Raw genomic sequence first — 21,723 nt, forward strand, 5'->3', positions numbered from 1 at the left:
CAGGGTAGCTACCTGAATGCAGCCCAATATAGAACTCTGAGCTTAAAAGATTATGAGACGTGTGTGTGTGTGTGTGTGTGTGTGTGTGTGTGTGTGGTCTTTTGTTGTTGTTACTGCATAGTGCAGTTCTTGATCGTGGACTTTGTAGGTGACAACACTGTGTCCCAGTGTCATGCAGGATGAGTGTGTTTTGCTCTGTCTCTGTGCATACGCATGATTTCCGTTTTGTGGTAATGTGTGTCTACTGGTGTCTTTTTTTCCAAAGGCAGACAGTCAAATTAGCAGTACCAGATCTCACACATGCTTTGGGTGACTTGGTAAATGAAACTCAGAGATTATCGATGATGTTTTAATAAACAATTACAAACATTTAGTGACATTTAGAAGACAGGAAAGTATTCCTACTTGATTTATCAAGGGTAGTTCCACAGCTCAGCTATGGGCGTGCGGGGATCTCGGGGCGCCAGCTGCTAGCGTGGCGCCGGTCTCCCACACGTCGCTGGAGTGCGGCGGGTTCACAGGCTTCGTCTGCTGGGGTGCGCGCGTGTCCCGCACCGCGTTGCTGTGGGTCTCCGCGTCTTGCTGGTCAACTGGGCTTTCGGTCTTTTACATGCAAAAGGACAGATTTTCCCCTTAATTAGCACAGAAGGCGTGTATGATGCTTGGAATTGATTTTAGACAATAATCTTCTAATGTGAAGATTTTTTCTTTTTTTCTTTTTAACTCTACTGATCGCTGAGCTCCCAGGCGGGTCCCTGCTTCTCCACGTTGTTGAGGCTCTCTGCTACCGGGCCTGGCCCAGTCGGTTCCGTCCCAATCCACCGTGCACTTCCTCGAGATACGAGATCCGTCATATTCACTGTCTTAGTGGACAGTCCCCAGGTCAGTTCAAGACGTTCTAATAATAGAAACCTCTAAATAATGAAATCATGATGTATCTATTAGATGTATACAAATTGGATCGCGTGGGAAGGTGCGGAGACGGCGAAAGCTGGATTTCTGTGAGTCGTGACCCTCTCCGGGAAGGGTGGATCGTAGGCAGTAAGACACAGAACTCGGCTCAGTCAGTGGTACAGCTCCTTTATTCAGTGACTCAGCTCGGCTCCAGGCCTTAGTGATCCAGGGGGGGGGTTTGTTGTTGTTACTGCATAGTGCAGTTCTTGATTGTGGACTTTGTAGGTGACAACACTGTGTCCCAGTGTCATACAGGATGAGTGTGTTTTGCTCTGTCTCTGTGCATACGCATGACTTCCGTTTTGTGGTAGTGTGCGTCTTCTGGTGTCTTTTTTTCCAAGGGCAGACAGTCAAATTGGCAGTACCAGATCTCACACATGCTTTGGATGACTTGGTAAATGAAACTCAGAGATTATCAATGATGTTTTAATAAACAATTACAAACATTTAGTGACATTTAGAAGACAGGAAAGTATTCCTACTTGATTTATCACAGGTAGTTCCACAGCTCAGCCGTGCCTCAGGCATCAACCCACCTTGCTTTACAGTCAGCTCTGTGCTTCCTTGTGAACAGCAGCTGAAATGTTGAAATACTCAAACTTAACAGTGTTCTAAATGAAATTTGAATTATAGGAAGCTCAAATTAAGGCAAAAAAATTTATGTGCTCAACATAGCTGAACACAGTCCTGTGAACACCAAGAAAGTACATAGCCTTGCTTTTAGAGTTGATTCAAAAATTTGAAAACAGATTTCAAGATATCCTGAATGTGGCCGGGTAAGGTAGTATATGCCTTTAATCCCAGAACTCGGAGAGGCAGAAGCAGGTGGATCATTGTGAGTTCAAGGCCAGCCTAACCAGCTACATAATAAGACCCTGCCTCCTCCATCCCATAAAATGGTTTTCTGGATGCTATCAATACTTTGACATATTTGCAGCTCCATTCTCAGTTGGTATAAACATGTGACCTGCAAATTTCCCAGTGTGATCTGGAATCCTATATTTCCCACTGCAATCCTGTATTCAACTGAAGTAAGAATTTGATCATGTACCTTAACCAGGCTTTTCTAGGTCCTGCCCTCCCAAACACAAACATTTGCATTTCACCTTCACAGCTTATTCATGCTGTCACTTTTTGGCAGCACCCACATTTGTGAGCAGCTACCTTCAAGAACTGAGCACTCAGAGCTGGAGAAATAGCTCAGCAATTAATAGTACATACTGCTGTTGCAGAGGACATGGTTTGACTCCCAGAATTCGCATTGGCAGTTCACAACTACCTGTAACTCCAGCTCCAGAGGGATCTGACACTTCTGGCCTCTTCAACAGAGCACCTGCATTCACATACACAGACACATAAACCAAGTTTTAAAAATCTTTTTTTAAAAAAAAACAACAAGAATTGAGCACATTTGAGAACATACTGAGAACTGCAGTCACTTATTCCATCCAGATCCTATGCATTAGTTCCTCAAATACAGTGTCAAATACCCCAATAGATTTGTGTTGCCCTCTTCTTTGACTTCTGCTATAAATAAATATTTTAAAAAATAGTTTATTACTTAGATGTGTTCATTTTGTTTATTAGTGATTACAAATTTGAAGATTGCTTGGTGATTTTAAAAGCTTCTTTCTGAACAGGCACTATATAAGTAGGATTATTATATTTTGTGAGGAGTTTTGTGTTTTTAGAGATCAGGAAAATTATTCGCAGTTTTTTGGTTTGTTTGTTTGTTTCGTCAGCTTTCTTTAGTGTTTGTATAAGGAATTTGAAGCTTAAGACAGTCATCTTTCATCTAGTGTGGCCCAGAAAAGTCAAAAGGTTACACACCCTTGAACTAGATGATTAATTTTGATTCAATTAATATCAAATCCAGGACTTTTGTTCACAACTAAGATAAGAAAATTTTTCTTTGGCCCAAAATATTTAAGGTAGAGAACATGAAACTTTGATGGTAAGTCGGGAACTTGGGTTGCACTGTGGGTATTTGGTACCATCCCCCACCTATTCTGAGGGCACACCTAGCCACCCCTCCCCCCCACACACACACACGTTTTACCTCACAGAGCTGGTTTCACCACAGCCCTGGGCTCTAAGCCCATCTTGTGCTCTAAGCACAGATTTTCAGCTCCCTCCTGTCAACACCAGCCTTTTAAGAGAGGCTTTGTGTCTCTTACTGGATCAAGCCTGCTAAATAATTATTCAAGATCTTATCAAGATCTTGGCAAAGTGGTAGGAAAGTACCACTGAGTCATCAACAGAGAAGCTACTGGCTGCGATCCTGCTAAACCACTGAATTCAGACCTGAAGCTCTCACTCTGCAGAAAATGACAATCCACAGCAATCAGGTAAAATCAACGTGCCACTGTGATTCATTATTATACTTTACTATGTGCAACAGTAAAATTTAGTCGTTGGATACACGGGCTAACACTTGCTATGATTCCCTACCCGTTTCATAAGAGTCAGAGTGAGTTAAGATTAATTTTCATCAGAATACCCCAGAGTACTTCAAAGAGAATTTTACACAATGTGATTAGTAATCCAAAAGATTAATGAGACGGTACATGAAAACACTGCTTACTACAACATAGTACAACATCAACTTTCACTGAACATTGCTATAATTTTGTGAGTATATTAGTAGTACTATCACTGCTTTTATAATAAGCTGGTTGTCAGTATTAGTCCCTCAAAACTATCTAGTAAAAAGACTTTATCAGAATGCAAAAGATGTAAGAGCTGAGAAAAGAACACATTTTGGCTCAGTTCAGTCACCGTGGACTTCCTGGAGCCCTCATTCTTCCACCACAGGCAACCACAGTCGCAACACCCTCCACCTTCTTTATCCTGGCTTTGTCAATGTGGTGACAGTGTCATTTTCACCCAAACCAGAGAACTTCTACAGGTTGCCTTGTGTGATGACTCCCATCAGAACCAGGAGGTGCATAGGTTTAGGATGCCTGTGAGGTCACTAGGCCCATGCCCCCTTCAGCCCCCTCCAAAGGCGGTGTCTGTTCTGACCTACTCTACCCTGAACAGCCTTCCTGGGAAGATGCCACCACTCCTGGTCCTGCTGACCTTTCTTCTGCCCCTTGGAGCTAGATCAGGTGAGTGAACACCCCTATTCCAGAGGCCCCCACCTTATAAAATCTCCTCTACTGACTTTTCTGCCCAGCGTTAGCTGAGAATTTTCCTGGCACTGAATCCAGGAACTTTCTAAGAATCTCTGGTCCCAAGCCAAACCCAGACTTATAAGTCTGATGCTGGCTAGAATCTCAACAAGGACTGCAGAAGGGAGGGTGTTCTCCAGAAAGCTTAGGGGTATTGTTTCTCCCAGCTCACTTCATCACCTGGAGAGTAGACTGTCCTTAGAAAGATATGTGGTAGATACTGTGGAGCTTCAAAAGACAAGTAATTGTAAATCCCTTTTCCAACCCTGGGAATGGCAGCTCTGACCACCAGCCTGCAGTAGGGGAGGGCCAGCAGCTCCAAAATGGCTGCACTATTTGTTAAGGTTCAGATGGCCCCGCCCCCCCCACCACCACCACCAACAGGGTCCCAAGGACTTCTCACGCTTCTGAGAAAAGGGAAGGGAGCTGATAAGCGCCCTGATCTTTGAAGTCATGAGAAGCAGACTTTTCTCCACTGTTTGGCCAATACAGCAGGCTTCCCCTTTGATCTCTAAAGAGAACAGGTTTTAACAGTCCTGCTCTCCCACTGCCCCCCTCCACCCAACTTTAAAAAAGATACATCTTCCTGCCTTCTGCAGGAAGCAGAAGCCTCCCCCTTTAAAAGACCCCAGCTCATGACCTGGGGCAGGCATTTTCCCTGCCTGGAAGGGAATCTGTCCCATGTGTTCCTTTGCTAATAAACTCTATTCTGATGGAGTTTTATCTGTATCCTGGTGCTTTCTCCTGATCAACCCTATTTGTCTGTGGCTACTTTTTACCTATCACTATTCAGTACCCTCCTCCCCTCAGTCCTGCCAAAGAAGGGGCCCAGGGTGACCAGATGACTGTATGCAACATTGTACATGCTCCACAGCACACCTTTGTAGTCCAGTTTTCTCTGCTTCTTTCTGCCTTCCCAGAGCCTCAGCTGCTCCATGTCTGACAGTACACGGCTCCAGTATTCCTCAGGGTCTGAATCCCACCACCACCAACCCTCCAGCTAACTGGAGGTCATACATTCATGCATCCAAGAACATTTCCTGAGAACTCAGGATGTGTTGAGGAGAATTTTAGAAGATTCAGCAATTTGTAAGAAAATGTCACCAATCAAGACTTTAGAGAGACTGGGGAGCCTCACTAACAAATGCACAAGGCATGATGACCAGGAGCCTCGGGGACACGGCCATCAAGCAGATAGAGCTTATTATCTCCTCCATGGATGTGTAGAGCAGATGCTGGAGGACAAGCGCTGTCCACCCCTTCATCTTCCTGTCCAGCAAAGGTTTTCAAATGTAAGGAATGCTCAACTAACCTGAGGACACCTCAGATCCTGCCCTTAGTCCCCACCCCCACATCTTCCCTCCTGACTTCTGCTGCCCCCAGACACCCCATATTCCAGCCTTTTCTTTCAGAGGAGATCATCGGGGGCCACGAGGTCAAACCCCACTCCCGCCCCTACATGGCATTCGTTCGGTTTCTGGTGGAGGAGAGAAAGAAGAGATGTGGTGGCCTCTTGGTTCAAGACAACTTTGTGCTGACAGCTGCTCACTGCTGTGGAAGGTGAGGAACGGCTGCCAAGCCACTTCCTGAGATCCCAACAGGCACCTCTGTCCTCAACCTGTAGATGCTCCAGAGAGCTTGTGAGAAAGTAGGACTGGGAAACTGAAAATCAGATAAGCGTTGACGTCAGAGGATGAGAGGTCAGAGCCAGAGGCATCCTGGAGTAGAAAGCCACTGCCCTGACAAATTAAAGCAGTGATTAAGATTGAAATCACCCATTAACAGTCAGAGCAAACTTTACAATGTTGCCTTAAACCAAGAGGGAGCCCCCACCCCCCAAGTCTTTTAGTGTCTTGGAGAAGGAGGAGGCAGTGAACCTTGGGCTCTCCTCTCCTTTCAGTTTCCCTGAGCCCCACCCTGCCCACCCGGACCAGCCCTTCTCACCTCCTGGGCTGTATCCTCTCTGACTCTGCATCCCTCCTCCCCACTGTGCTCTCTGTGCAGGTTAATGAATGTCACCCTGGGGGCCCACAATATCACGGAAGGGGAGAAGACCCAGCAGGTCATCCCTGTGGCAAAAGCCATTCCCCATCCAGACTATAACCCCCAGGACTTCTCCAATGACATCATGCTGCTAAAGGTGGGGCCACCCTTGTCTGCTTGGTGCAGGCTTGCCCCTCCTACCCTGACACTGATTCTTCCCTTCCATCCTGCCCTTCATGGTGTCCCAGCCCAGAAGGCCAGTGGCTGGGCTGAACTCTTGTTCTTCTCCATCAGCTGAAGAGAAAAGCCAGAAGGACTAAAGCTGTACATCCTCTCAAGCTGCCCACAGGCAAGGCCTGGGTGAAGCCAGGAGAAATGTGCCATGAGGCTGGCTGGGGGATGACAGCCCCAGAGGGCGCTTTAGCAACTACTCTACAGGAAGTAGAGCTGACAGTGCAGAAAGACCTAGAATGCAAATTGAGCTTCCACAACTATAACAAGACTATAGAGATTTGTGTGGGAGATCCAAACGGAACAAAGGCTGGCTCCAAGGTAGGGTTTTAAGCATTTAACAGAACAAATGAGAGAGAGAGAGAGAGAGAGAGAGAGAGAGAGAGAGAGAGAGAGAGAGAGAGAGGAACCTAGGAGAGGCCTGGGTGTAGGAATGACCAAATCCTCAACCCTCAGCTCAGAGCAGAATCAGCCCCAAGAATCCAGCCGTTATCCATAGAGTGGACATTCTAAGAGAGGAAGGGGGACGGACCAGTCATCCCAAAGCAGCATTATCACCAGAGTATCCCTGGGGATTGCAGAGAAGGGCTCGGCCTCAGCTGAACTAGAGAGAAAAGTCAGGGCCTGGCTGAGCTCTGGTACTGAGGGAGGTGGCAAGGTACTGGAGGAGGTAGGGGAACAGGACCACAAGGGCGCCAGCTCAGGTCCTCCCTGCTCTGTCCACAGGGTGACTCTGGAGGACCCCTGGTGTGTAGCAACAGAGTTTATGGAATTTTTTCCTATGGAAAAATAAGTGGATCCCCTCCAGGAGTCTTCACTAAGGTCTCTCACTTCCTGCCCTGGTTAAAGAGAAACATGAAGGCCTCCTGACGCAAAGATGAATACAGCTCTGTCTGTGTTTTCCGGGGCAGAAGCAAGAATCCCATGGGATGGGCAGGAGGGATTACAGAATCACAATAAACTGACTCCAGAATGAACAGTCATTTATTCTTTGAGCCACTCTCAGAATGACTCCCCCTGATTCAGGCACCCCCTTGCTATCAATGCTGGGGTTCACTTCCTTTCTCTCTTAGCCCTTCCCTGAGCTCTAAGCTAGACAATTTTCATATATTTCTTAACCACATATTTCTTTTTAACGCTCAGCTGTCCGTGATGGTCTTCCCAACAACACAGTCTGGAGTCTGCCACATTATGGGGTGTCCTTACACACCCAATCACTAGTGCTTTACACTTAGCCCTCCGAAAATGAATCTTCCTGGGCCTTAAAAAAGTCTTACCATCTCTAAACCACCTTCATCAAGCCCCCCCACCCCCAACGCAAATCTGTCAAAGAATAAAGCAGGGCATTGGGGTGAGGGATTTGACTCCAAGGACTCAAAGGCCATGGGCCATGTCATGGGGACTCAGCCGCCTCTCTCTCTCTCCCTCTCCCTCCCTCCCTCCCTCTCCTTCCTCTCTCTCTCTCTCTCTCTCTCTCTCTCTCTCTCTCTCTCTCTCTCTGTAGCTCAACCTGGCCTCAAAGTTATTATTTTTTTGCCTCAGTCTCCAAAGTGCCAGGATTTTTATACTATGTCTAATGACAGGGATACTTCCTTCAGGACACTATCTCTCTCTCCTCTGCAGGCTTCTCATATCAGCATAGCTGTCTGCGTGCTTCAAAAGCCAAGACATCCCTCTGACACCCCCCAGGCTCACCCAGGTCCATTTCAGCACAGAGCTCACTCAACCTCTGGGCTGCTGGCCTTCCCATGACCTTCATCTGAGTGCCTCTGGCCACCAGCTCCTTCCCCTTCCAGCCCACCCTGGATTAAGCCAGCCTGTCTCTCATCCTTTTAAGAATTCCCAACTCTGCCTGCTGATCCAGTTAGACTTGGGCTGCCAGTTCACCAGATACCCCTCCCACCTAGGCTGGGCTGCCTCTGGTCCTGTTCTAGCCCCGCCTCTACAGTCACTCAAAAGTCTGTCCCTTTCAGTCTGGCTCAGTTTAGGAACTCAGACTCCCTCTGCTGGCAGCGTGGGGTTATGGCAGTTTGTGAACCAGAGGGATCCAAGGGATGCCAGGCTAGGACCACTTTGATATCCTCAACAAATGCTGGAGGATCTCTTTTGTAGGATCAGGGTACAATAGGCTCCTTCCTCACCTGTATTATTGTCCTATTGCTGGATATTTCAGTGTCTGAGAGGTTTTCCAAGAGGGTCTCAAAAAGTATTCTAACCTCACCTCTTGCTTATGTCCACCCAGGGTCAGCTGTCTGGCCTTGGAAATAAGTTTTGTTTTGTTTTGCTTTTCGGTCAGCAACCCTGAAGTCCTGAAACATTTTTTTCAAGTAGTTCTCTGTCACATCCAGGTCTTCTGAGCTCTGCCTTTCCCTCTAACTTCTCAAAGTGGGAAGTTTTATGCAGAGCGAACACCAGCAAATCTGCCACTCTAAATCCTGTACTTCAGGACCCTCTGGAGACTGTTTTCCTTTACCACTTGCTTTTCCTTACAAGGACAACAACACAATCTAGTTCTTGGTAAGAAAGGGTCTGGATCCTTGCAAACCGTTGTGGTGGGAAGATGGGCTGTGGCATGACAAAACAATCATACAGTTGAGACCTCTGAGCAAGTCCCGAAACATCCTTCCAGAAGTGACACTAATAAGCCCCTGAGAATCTACATCAGTAGAGCCCTGATCTCTTATAAATCCAAGAGCTAATATATTAGTCTCTTGCCAGAGGAGCATCAGAGGGAGAAGGAGTGAAGGACTCTGACCCAGCCATGGCTGGCCACTGCCTGGCCAGAGGGTTGGTATGTGGGGCTTATGCAGATGAGAGAGAAGGTAAACACACAATTTTAATGTCCCAATATCCCAGAGAAGAAAAAAAAATGTAACGGACGGAAATGTAATCAAACAGCCAAAAACAGATGTAACCACCACCTGTGGATGTTGTGAAATATATCGCACTCTTACTTGAAATACCACAATTTTTGTTAAAATAAAAATATTTTTTTAAAGTGGGGCCCCCAGTCTTTTATTTAGAGACCTTTTTCCACTCAGATGTTCTCACATAGAAAATAGACTTTTAGACATATATAATGCAAAGTCCACAAGACCTAAGTATACAGTTAAAGGATAATTGTGAGGCAATCATTGCCTTTTGTCAAGAAACAGAGCATGATCAATACTCCAGCAGCTCCCAGGAGTTTCCGTTGGGCAAATAACCTCTCTGCCCTCCAGCCCCAGTGGTGGCTACCATTCTAGTTTGACAGAACTGCTTCTTGCTTATTACTGTGCATTTCTCATGTGTGTATGCATTTCCACTCAATATAATTCCACTCTACCAAATTTTGATCTTCACAGAAGAATTCTCTCTACATGTTTGCATTCATTGTAGCTACAAGAGATAATTGCTCACTTGTGTTCATAGCTACTCCACATATAATACACCACAATTTACACACAAGTGTTCCCGGGCTGAGGCTATCCCAATAATACTGCCATGAATAAAGCAGTCTTGACCTTCTTGGACATGTGTCTTGTAGAAACGTGCACATACTTCTTTAGGGTATATATTCACGGCTACATAGTGGAACTGATAGTCCGTTGTGTTGTAACTTGCTGTTTTGCTGGTTCAAAATGAACGCAACACTTTCCCGTAGATTTATTGGTCAGCAGGAGAGATACATCTATTAAAGTCCATTACTTTGCTTAATGCCTTATCTTTCACAATGGTTTATAGTTCTTTATATAATTTAAATTGTAAGCCTTTTGTGGGTTATGTATGTTTTGTATAAGCATCATTGTCTTTTTCTCTTGTTTAATAAATTAAAATCATCAATACTTTATGACAGATACTCTTACCTATATTATATAAACTCTACTATTATGAAGATATCGCTGAATCATATTTTCAAACTTTATTCACACTTGGTCCCATGCTGTCCCTGGAAAGGACTTTTGAATGTGGCATGAGTAAAAAGTCATGGGATTCTTTCCGTGTATAAAATGTGTCCCTGTAGGACAAAACAAAGACTCCTGTTTTATAAATATCATTTATCAGGCAGAAAGGAAGAAAAGCCTTTTCTCTGCTCTGTAGGAGGATGTGATCTTTATCACAAATTGACTGTCCTGGGCTGGAGAGATGGCTCAGAGGTTGAGAACACTGGTTGTTCTTGCAGAGGACCCGGATTCGAATCTCAGCACCCACATGGCAGCTAACAACTGTCTGTAACTCCAGGTCCAGGGGATCCAACAGCCTCTTCTGTCCTCCATGGGCATTGCATGACACGGGTGCACTTATCTACACACAGGCAATACACACATACACATAAAACAAAAATAATAACTAAAATATGAAAAAAAAACACAAATTGGCTGTCCAGTCTACAGTCATACCACCCTGAATATGCCTAACCTCATCTGATCTTAGAAGTTAAGCAGTGTTGGACCTGGTTAGCACTTGAATGTGAGACAAATCAAATGTCCATATATGTATGTTTCACTGTTCCCCTGGGTGTGGATTTTAATTCTGGTCCATTAGTCTATGCTCTGTCCCTCATCACTACAACAGCATCGTTATTACTATGATTTAACTTGCTAAAACCAGTCTTCCCATCCGCTTCTCCTTCTTTAATAGTGTCTTGGCTATTGGTAGCCATCTGGATTTTTTCCAGATGTATTAGACTTACTTAAGCCCTACAAAGTGGGACCAGCTAGATGGTTCAATGGGACAAGGTGCCTGTTGGTAAGCCTGATGACCTGAGTTCGATCCCAGAGCCCCATATGGTGAAAGGAGAGAACCAGCACCGAATGCTGTCCACTGACCTCCACCCAAGGGCTGTGACACACACAGGCACGTGTGCAGACACACACACACACACAAATAAATAAATAATGAATGAATGAATGAATGAATGAATGAATGCTACAAAGTGTTTCTCAAGCCCAATGAATCTATACATCATCACTAGGAAAATATTTTTATGATATTTAACCTTTCAATTCATACACGTGTGTGTGTGCATTGGTGGTATATTGTTAAGTGTAGCCGTCTTCCAACTCATGGACATAGAATTTCTATGTTCAAGCTTTCTTTTTAAATAGTTTTTTAATTTATTATTTTTATTTTATGTGTATGCGTGCATTGCCTGCATGTAGGTAAGTACACCTGTGTCATGCAATGCCCACGGAGGTCAGAAAAGGCTGTCGGATCCCCTGGGACTGGAGTTACGGACAGTTGTTAGCTGCCATGTGGGTGCTGGGATTCAAACCTGGGTCTTCCATAAGAACAACTAGTGTTCTTAACAGCTGAGCCATCTCTCCAGCCCCTTCAGTAGTGTTTTTATGGATCCTTTGAGAATTTCATATTATGTATTTTGATCATATTCAGACCTCTTCCAGCATCCCTTCTCAGATTCAGCCCCACCTCTCTACCTCTCCTCACTTCATGTCGTCTATTTTTTAAAGCCTATCAGCCTAATTTATGTTCCCTGAATACTCTCAGGTATGTACCCATCTCCTGGAACCCGACCTACCTTCCCAGCATTGCATCCTTGAAGAAAACTGACTCTCCCTTTCCCAGCAGCTATTAATTGTCAGTCACTTGTCACCGAGGTCTGGGTAGTCTTACCAACCTCCACACTCCATGCTGGGTTTTTGCCTGGTTTGGGCTTGTACAGATCTTATGCATGCGGTCTCAAGTGCTGTGAGTTCACACGTTCATTTGTGCTACTGCCCTGTGATGTTTGAAAAACACGGTTTCCCTGTAATCATCCACCACCTCTAGCTCTTAAAATCTTTCAGGCCCCTCCTCCACAACGTTCCCTGAGACTTGGGAGGAGAAGGTATGATATTGGTTTACCATTTGGAGCTGAGCACTCTGCAGACTCTTATTCTCTGCACATTGACCTGTTGTGGGTCTCTGTGCTAATCTCCATCTTCTGCAAGTAGTAGCCTTTCTGGTGAGAGTGGAAACATGCTGATCTATGGGCATAACAATAAGTCGTTATGTGATGGTTTAATACTATGTTCATTTAGCAGAATAACGCAGTAGGTTCTCCCACACAGCCTTAACCTGTCTAGTCACAGGTTCTTGGCCCTGATAACAATGCTTCTTGTGAAGTCAGCCTTAGATCCATTCAGAAGGTGTCTGGTTAGTCCTATAACATTCATGCCATGATTACATCATTGGGTATGTCTTACCAGGCTAGCTGCTTGTGTAGCCTCGGGTTCATATCTGGGCAAGGTTGGTGATTACTTTCCTCTTCTGATGTGTGCATAGCACCTTCCAGCACTGTGACAGCTGGGCAGTAGAGATGAGGCTTTGACATCACAACCAGCTTAATTTCTCCATCTTTGTTCAAGAGGTCACATACGTAGTGCCTTCAGCAACAGGGTCTTACTGTCAAGTTCCAGGGGCAACCAAGAGCAATATGGGAACCCCTGGTCAACAACTCGAAAAGAGGAAACCCATTCCTGACATTGGACTTTTTATTTGTTAGCCTGCTGTAGACATATTGTGCCACCATTATAGGGTAACTCTATTTAAAGTCTTTTTAAATATGTCTATATTTTAAATATTTATTATTTTTATTTTATGTGTATGAGTGTATTATCTGCATGTATGTGAGTGCACCCATGTCATGCAATGCCACGGGGGTCAGAAGAGGGCATCAGATTCCCCTGGAACTGGAGTTAAGGATGGTTCATAGCCACCAAGTGGGTGCTGGGAATCAAACTCAGGTCCTCTGCAAAAGCAGTCAGTGCTCTTAACTGGTGAGCCATCTCTCCAGCCCCATAAATATGTCTATATTTTAAGAAGTTTCTACATTAGTAAGTTTCCAAATGATGTTTTCAAAAGATCTTTCGTACTAGTTATCCCTCTTCTACCCTGCTCTCCACCCCTTTAACCCGTCCTATTTCATTATTCTGCTCCATCCTTTATATCAGTGCATTCTATCTCCTGACCCATGAAGCCAACCCCCACCCCCAAATGGCCCCCAAACAAGTTCCTAAACTTGACATATTCTCCAACTGAAGCATAGACATCTAAAGAATCAAAGCTAGCATCCACTTATGAAAGATGATGTAATAGCTATCCTTCTGTGCCTGGATGACTCCACTCAGGATGATTGTTTTCAGTTCTATCTAGTTACCTATGAATTTCATAATTTCATTTTCTAACAGATGAATAATAGTCCATTGTATAAATGTATCATATTTTCATCATCCATTTATTACTTGATGAACATCTTTGTTTCTCTTTCCTGGTTATTGTGAACAGAGCAGCGACGTACATGGATGAGTAGGTATCTCTGTAGTAGGATATAGAGTCCTTTGGGTATGTGCCTAAGGGTGGTATGGCTGGTTCATGTGGTAGATCTCTTTCTAGCTTTCTGAGGGACGTCCACACTGATTTTCATAGTGGTTATACAAATTTTCACCCCCACCAACAGTGAATAAGTATTTCACTTTCTCTACATCCTTGCTAACATTTGTCATCATTTGTTTTTAGGATCTTAGCCATTCTGACTGTGATAAGAGGAGAGCTCAAAGTATTTTTAATTTTCATTTCCCTGATGGCTAAAGATGTTGAATATTTTTTTAAATATTTCTCAGGCATTAACACTTCATCTTCTGAGAATTCTGTTTAGCTCCTTGCCCAAATTTTTAATCAAGTTGTCTGGTTTTGTTATGACTGGTTTTTTTTTTTTCAATTCTTTGTATATTCTAGATACGAATTCTCTGACAGATGTATGGCTGGTAAAGATTTTTCCCCATTTTGTAGATTGTATCTTCACTCAAATGATAATGTCCTTTGCTCTCCAGAAGATTTTTCACCTCATGAGATCCCACTTGTTAATTGTTGGTCTTAATGCCTGTGCTATGGACGTCCTGTTCAGAAAGTCCTTTCCTGTGCCTGTAAGTTCCACTGTATTTCCCACTGTCTTCTCTCTCAGAGTCACAGTATCAGGTTTTACATTGATGTTCTTGATTCATTTGTGATTGAGTTTTGTGCAGAGTGATAGATAGGGGTCTGGTTTCATTCTTCTACATGTAGCTGTCCAGTTTGAACAGCACAATTTGTTGAACATGCTGTCCTTTCTCCAGTGTATGTTTTGGGCCCCTCTGTTAAGAATCAGGTGACTGTAAAAGTGTGGACTTAAATCTGGGTCCTCAGTTCTATTCCACTGATCTGTTTCCCTATCTGTTTTTAGGCCAGTACCATGCCGGTTTTATTACTACAGCTCTGTAGTTTAATTTGAAAGCAGGGCTGATGATACCTCCAGCTCTTCTTTTACTGTTCAGCTACCCTGGATTTCTTGTGTTTCTGTGAAGAATTGGGTTGGAATTTTAAGGGGATTGTGTTGAGTCTGTAGGTTGCTTTTGTTAGGATGGCCATTTTCAACAATATTGTTCCTACTGATCCACAATCATGAGAGATATTTCCGTCTTATGATATCTTCTTAAAGTTCTTTCATCCTTTCACTTCCTTGGTTAGATTTATTCCAAGATATTTTAAGCTATCATGAATGGAAACATTTCCATGGTTTCTTTCTCAATAGGTTTGCTGTGGGAATGGATGAAGATGGATGAAGGTTACTGATTTTTGTATTTTAATTTTGTGTTCTGCCACTTTGCTAAACAAAGCCAGTGTTACTCTGATATCAAACCCAAACAAAAACCCAACAAAAAAAGTAGAAAAGTATAGGCCAATGTCCCTGATGAACATAGACACAAAAATTCTCAGATACTTGCAAGTCAAATTCAAATGCACATCAAAAATATCCACCATGGTGAAGATGGCTTCATCCCAGTGATGCATGGATAGTTCAACATATGTAAATCCATAAATGTAATCTACCACATAAATAGACTCAAGGACAGAAACTTCATGATTATCTTATTAGATGGAGAAAGGCCTTTGACAAAATCTAACATTCCTTCATTATAAATAAATATGGAAAAGGTAGAGACACAGGGGACACATTTCAACATAATAAAGGCAATATACAGAAAGCCCACAACCAGCTTCATGCTACAGAGAAATCCTCAAAGCATTTCCACTAAAATCAGAAACAAGACAAGGATGTCCACTCTCTCCATTCTTGTTCAATATGGTGCTTGAAGCTTTAGCTACAGTAATAGGACAAGTAAAAGAGAGATAAAAGGGTTACAAATTGGATAGGAAGAAGTTAAAGTACTCTCATTGTCAGATGCTATGATTCTATGTATAAGAGACCCTAAGACTCCACCAGAAAACTCCTAAAACTCTTTGTCTTCTTAAATGCCTCGTCATTCAATTTTATAGTTTTCACCAAAAAGGTAATGAATATATTCTTTTGAACTTGTGTTTAGTTACTTGATCATTTCCATTCATTTAAACATTAATCTTCTGTTTTATTTTCTAGCCCTATTACCGCACATATTGAAATGATTGATCTTAAACTGACTTTTCTTTTCAAGCTAGTTAATGTTAAGTTCCTGAGTTACTGGTAGTAATTCCATTGTGGGTTTTCTCTATATATACCATCATCTCCTCAAATTATTATTGGTTTTTCTTCCTCCCTTCCTGTCTAAAGAACTTTCACCTCTATCCCCTGTTTACCAAGCTGAAACTGCTAGTCTAATACTGAAAAGAACAGAGGATAATTTCTATCCAGATCATTCTTGTGTTGCTTTGCTCTGAAAGAAAAAGCTTTTGATAATTCACTGTTAATTATAATAATTTGTATAAGATTTTGTGGAACCGTGAAGACATTTCTTCTTATTTCTAATTTGCTCTAATATTTTTAATGAATAATTATAAATTTTAGTAAATGCTTGGGCATGTTTCCTTTTGTTTTTGCATCAATTTAGTAATAATGTGTTTCTTCTTTAAACAAGAATGCACTACAGCAACTGATTTTCAAGTGCGAAGCCAGCCACGTGCTCTTAGGAAACTCTCATGACATATCTTTTGGCTGATTAATGGATTTTATATGGATCAGTATCTACAAGTGATATTTCCCAATAATACTAAATCAAAGTTATGCTGATCCTGTAAAGGATATGGGTAGCACTGGCTCTCCAGAAGAAGTCATAGAGTGGTCTTTTAATATTTTCTACATATTTCCACTTTATGTGATTATCACAAGTTCATAATTCCTGGGTTCACTGCATTCTCTTCTGCCTAAACGCTCATTCCTTCCATTTTGTCCTGATGATAACTCCTTCATTGGCAACACTTTAAGGCTTTTAAGGTGTTGAGAGAGTTTTAAATAGCTGCGTTTCTGGGGTTTTGACATAAAATCCTTGGTCACTGTTACATAATTCCCTCTGCACATTGTTATCTACATACCTGGATATATCTTTTGTACCTCTTTTTTTCATGTGTACAGACTAGTTTTTTATCCTTTTTCCTTTATTTTTAACCCATAATACTATTTCTAAAACAAATTTAAATACTGAAAGGTCACAAATTAAAGGATCCCAAATGCTAAGGTACCACTCAAGCTGCCAGGCTGTTTTCTCTTTTCCTTCACGTTCCTTTTTAGATACAGACAGAAATTTCATATATCGTGTACTACAGAAGAAGCTAAGCTCTGTTAAGCTCAAAAAATAAGTCTAAAACTCCATCATTATGGGTTAAAAGGGAAACTTTAACTTTCATAAGTTATTCAAGTGAGTCTATTACAATCCATAAAGATTAGGAAGATTAGTGTTCATCTTCAACTGTTTTTGCAGAAATTATACCAGATTATAATGATCTTCTGTGCACAAACATAATCTCCCAGACATTTTTTAAGTCAGTGCAATGACCCATTATGACATTGCAATGATTTCTTGTGTTTTTCTCCTGAAGTTTACTATTTGGTCCCAGTTCTTTCTGACTTATAGGTAACACAGTACCAAACATGCTCTTTTTTTAAAGCTATTGCTCCTGGGTCAGAGATGGGAAACTAGGTTGACTGATCTCTTCCACTATCAATGACATGGGATCCTAAATGTCTCCTGGCTAGGGCCAGACAGCTCCCATCAGGTCAACCTGCTGAGCCTCGCCTGCATGCAGAAAATCTTGGGAAACACAAAGAGCCTTCACCTTGAGTGCGAACTGGTAAGAAGTCTTCAACTGTGTTGGTTTTCCTGAGAGCCTGATGGGACGACTGCTCTCCTCCTCCTTTTCCAGCGTCACCCTCCACCAATGCAGGAGAGTAAGTACTCTATCCTCCTTGGCAACATCTAGAAATAAACTGGAGCAGCAGGAATCTCAAAGATGGAGGCAGAGGCTACACTTCTCTTTTGTCCTCCTTGACTTCTTTTTGTTGTCCTTGTCCTACTTCCCATCACGCCCACCACCTTTTATTTATCTTTGTCCAAGGATTGGGAAATATACAAATAAACAACCTGCAAAGAGCCGAGGGCATAACTCAGTCGAAAGAAAGCCTGCCTACTGTGCATGGGGCCCTGGCTTCGGTCTCCATCACCTCATAAACCTGGCATAATGGCATGTGCACTCTAATAATCCCAGCCCTCAGTAAGCAGAGGCAGGAGAAACACCAGAAGTTCAAGGTCATCCTCAGCTACATAGCCAGCTTAAGGCCATCCTGGGTTATGCAAAACTGTTTAAAATAAAAAATTGAAAAGATCAATACAGAGAATTCACATGAAATGCTGCATTTTCAAACACCTGAAGCTCTAACACCAAAGGGATTGGCAGTGGAGGAAGGAGGCAGCTGCCAGTTTCCTAGACTTATTGATAATATACTGGGTTTGGGGCACATTGTTCAAAGAAATGCCCGTTGATGAGTTCCTATTTTCACTGCCAACACTGACTCAGCAAATGTGTGGCACATCAGCTTGGACAACTCCCTCTTCTCCTGGATCACTGGCAGTTGGTGTGCAAACCTCCTGAGCAGCCCTGGGTGATGAAACCTATCACACTAGCAGGAAAAAATGGGACTGTGACTTTTCTGCCCCCCTCCCCTTCCTTCCTCTCCCAGGGGCTAAAAGTATAACAGAGGCAGGTACAAGCAGCAACTGACTGAGCAGCAGTCCAGGAAAGATGCAGCAACTCCTGCTCCTGTTGGCCTTTATCCTGCTCCCTGGAGATGAGGCAGGTGAGTGACCAGCCCAACCCAAGAGGTCCTATTCCATCCCACATACTAGAGCCAGGTTGCCTTGGCACATCCTAATTCTGTATCATTGGGCAAGCTATTTGAATCCCCATCTCCACAGTTCTTATTTATAAAATTATGATAATATTAACACTGACCTCATAGAGTTGCTATGATGGTTAAACTGGTTAATATAGGAGAGTATTGGAAATGGTACTGACACTTAGATGTACCATATAAATATACACTATATAAATTCATTCAGTAGCTCGTGTGTCAGAGCCGGGAGCCAAGAATACAATGATAAAAGTCCCATCATCCCATGTCTAGATTCCCATCTAGTCCCATGCTGCCCGGGAGATGAACTCAGGAATGTGGGAAGTTCCCTGAGGAAGAAAGTACCAGGGAGTGGAGAGGGTGTGCACCTTTCCTCAGTACTGAGGCTACCCCTGGCTGTGTGGGAGCAAATATTGCCCTCCCTTCTGAAGGAGGAGGAGCACACTGAGACCTGGGAGGGGAACAGATCTCACTTCACGGCAGCAGTGGTTACTGCAGAGCTTGGTGTGTTCTCCCAGTGTCTGGTGTCCCACAGAGCCTGGGCCTCAGCACAGCTCCTCTCCTACTTCCCTTCCCCATCTCCCTTCCCCATCTGCTGACTTTTCCAACACCACCACCCCAGTACTGCTCTGAAGATTCTCAAACACAGAGATAAGTGGCAAATGCTTCCTTTCAGAGAAGATCATTGGAGGCCGAGAAGCCAGGCCCCATTCCTACCCCTACATGGCATATCTTCTGATCCAAAATCCGGAAGGACTGACCGCTTGTGGAGGGTTCCTGGTGCGGGAAGACTTCGTAATGACCGCAGCTCACTGCTGGGGAAGGTAAGGGACACAGGAGTTTCCCAGAGACCCAATATCCAGAAAACCTACTCACAGCCACCCCCAAAGTGATGCTGTTATAAAGAAAGGAAGAAAATGGAACAGAAGGACTGGGAGGGGGAGGTAACAGGCCAGTGTCAACACAGAGAAAAGGGCATGATCAACAACAAAGGGAGGAGGAGTGGAAGGTAGGTACTGGGCTCTGAATGTAAATAGCAACTATCTCTGTTTAATCTGAAAGCTCAAACCTCAAGGTAGCCTTTACTATCCTCTGCTCAGGGTTATTGGAAAACAGAGTGGAGGGGTGCGGGAGGGGGGGGCGGTCACTCTCCATCTGTGGTTGTCTTCGCTGAACCATTTATCCACACTGCAGAGATGCTAGATCTTAGCTCCTGCTTCTCTCAGCTACCTCCAGACCAACTCTTCCTTTACAGGTCCATAAGTGTCACCGTGGGGGCCCACAACATCCAGAGGCGGGAGAGGACCCAGCAACGCATCAATGTGCGCAGAGCCATCCGCCACCCTGACTATAATACGCAGAACTTCACGAACGATATCATGCTACTGCAGGTACTATCTGCCTGGCTCTGGTTTTCCAGGCTTGCCTCACACTGCCTGGCCTCACTGTGTGCAGGGACCATGCAGGAGGAAGTTGGGGCAGGGTCCGGGGTGGTGGCGGGAATATGGGGTCCCTGAGTGTTAGGAGTACCAGCTGAGCTGGGATGCCTGTATCTTCCTGACAGCTGAGCAGAAGAATCAGGCGAAATAAAGCCGTGAGTCCAGTGGCTCTGCCTCGTGGGGCCGGTGAGAGGCTGAGGCCTGGGACCTTGTGCACAGTGGCCGGCTGGGGCCGGGTGAGCCTGAGCAGAGGAACAAACGTACTCCAGGAGGTACAGCTGAGAGTGCAGGGAGACCAAACATGCAGGAATCGCTTCCGCACCTTCACCACCCAGACTCAGATCTGTGTGGGGAACCCAAGAAAGAGGAAGACTGCCTTCAAGGTAAGAGCATGGATAGACATCTGCCAGTATTTCCTGTGAGAAAGTGTCCGCGCAGATGTGGGGCAGCAGAGCCATCCTCCATCCCTACAGCTTCAGCCTGGGGACAAGACCAGGGCGGAAAGGGTATTTTTTTCTCTCTTCAGTCATTTTCAGAGGAATGACAGAACAGACCCACAGTACTCCTTCCTGGGGAAGGTGAGGGGCCTTGATGGACTGAACTGGAGACAGTAACTTCAGCCGGGACTGAAGCCTGGGGGCTGGAAGATCCAGGCCTGGGCTCCTGTGAGCCCATCACCTGTGGGTCTCCCCTAGCCACTGAAGGTGTCCACCAAACCTTGCCTTCTCTGAGAGTAGGAACATAGGGCAGCAAAGGTAGGAAGGCCTAGCTTAATGTCCTTTTCTGCCTCTGCCCACAGGGGGACTCTGGTGGCCCTCTGGTGTGTAACAATGTGGCCCAAGGCATTGTCTCTTATGGTGCCTCCAATGGGACCCCTCCAGCAGTGTTCACCAAGATAAAGAGCTTCCTGCCCTGGATAAGGAGAACCATGAGGCGCCTCACAGCTCGGAATTAGACTGAGACCTCCAATGCCTGACTCTGGCTGGGGCACAGGCAAGCTCCGGGGGATTGCCAGAGCCTTGACAAATGTTCCAGGGAAAGTGTAAATATTTGCTCATTAAATATCATTTAGTACTGTCTTAGTCTGAACTGCTGTCAAAATACCACATAACCTTGGTGGCTTCTAAGAAACAGAAATATATTTCTCCAAATTGGAGAGGCTGGGAAGTCTAGAGTCAAGACACCACAGACATCCTCTTGCTGCATGCTCCTGCGGTAAGAAGGGAAAGGAAATTCTATGGGCCCTCTTCAATAAGACTCTCATCCTACTCCCAATGGATGATCTAATGATCTAATCACCTCTCATGCAATTCCCTTCAAATAGGGGATCAGATTGCAACATATAAGGAAGATGCATAAACCCCAGGCTACAAGTATACAGCTAGCATATGCCTGGGCTGAGTGGAGCTCCTCCAGGAAAACAGTCCCCTTTCCCACAACAAAGAACCCCTCCACCTACGCACAGCTCAGGATGAGCTTATTCCCTCCATTCAACTTTACATTCTGTCATCTCACTCCCCACACAACTGAGCACTGAAGGAACAAATCTCTCCCTAGAGCAAGGATCTCTATCCTGTTGGAGAAACCTTCCTGTTAATACTGAACTACAGATAAAGACAGTCCTGACCAAAGATCAGAGGTGAAATTCTATTAAAAGCTCCATTTAATATGTGATTAACACAGCATCGAAAACTATTTGAAACAACAAAGATTTAATAAAAGGTATTAGAACAACCAGATAGTTATTTGAAGGTTGGGGGGCAGCAAATTGAATGAATTCCTCACACCACACTCAGAAATAAACCTC

General features: G+C 44.2%; 3 protein-coding genes across 3 annotated transcripts in view; all 3 read left to right on the plus strand.

Moving 5' to 3' along the window:
* Window positions 1-1,780, plus strand: part of LOC103739490 (granzyme B-like) — a gene marked incomplete at its 3' end in the record, with an annotated part of 11,588 nt that extends 9,808 nt beyond the window's left edge. Inside the window, exon 6 of the mRNA XM_008839921.3 lies at window positions 1,725-1,780. Within this exon, the coding sequence (XP_008838143.2) occupies window positions 1,725-1,780 (56 nt within the window). The remainder of the gene's footprint in view (window positions 1-1,724) is intronic.
* A 2,206-nt stretch (window positions 1,781-3,986) lies between these two features.
* On the plus strand, window positions 3,987-7,211 carry LOC103739404 (granzyme H). The gene is made up of 5 exons (XM_008839778.2): window positions 3,987-4,064; window positions 5,540-5,687; window positions 6,132-6,267; window positions 6,405-6,662; window positions 7,068-7,211. The coding sequence occupies exons 1-5, from the start codon at window positions 4,010-4,012 to the stop codon at window positions 7,209-7,211; spliced, it is 741 nt and encodes a 246-aa protein (XP_008838000.1). The 5' UTR covers window positions 3,987-4,009.
* Window positions 7,212-18,368: 11,157 nt separating this feature from the next.
* On the plus strand, window positions 18,369-20,871 carry LOC103739491 (cathepsin G). The gene is made up of 5 exons (XM_008839922.1): window positions 18,369-18,423; window positions 19,154-19,301; window positions 19,733-19,868; window positions 20,042-20,299; window positions 20,716-20,871. The coding sequence occupies exons 1-5, from the start codon at window positions 18,369-18,371 to the stop codon at window positions 20,869-20,871; spliced, it is 753 nt and encodes a 250-aa protein (XP_008838144.1).
* Window positions 20,872-21,723: the final 852 nt, after the last annotated feature.

This window comes from Nannospalax galili, unplaced genomic scaffold (genome assembly GCF_000622305.1).
Source record: "Nannospalax galili isolate Female #2095 unplaced genomic scaffold, S.galili_v1.0 scaffold1119, whole genome shotgun sequence".
Taxonomy (NCBI): Eukaryota; Metazoa; Chordata; class Mammalia; order Rodentia; family Spalacidae; genus Nannospalax; species Nannospalax galili.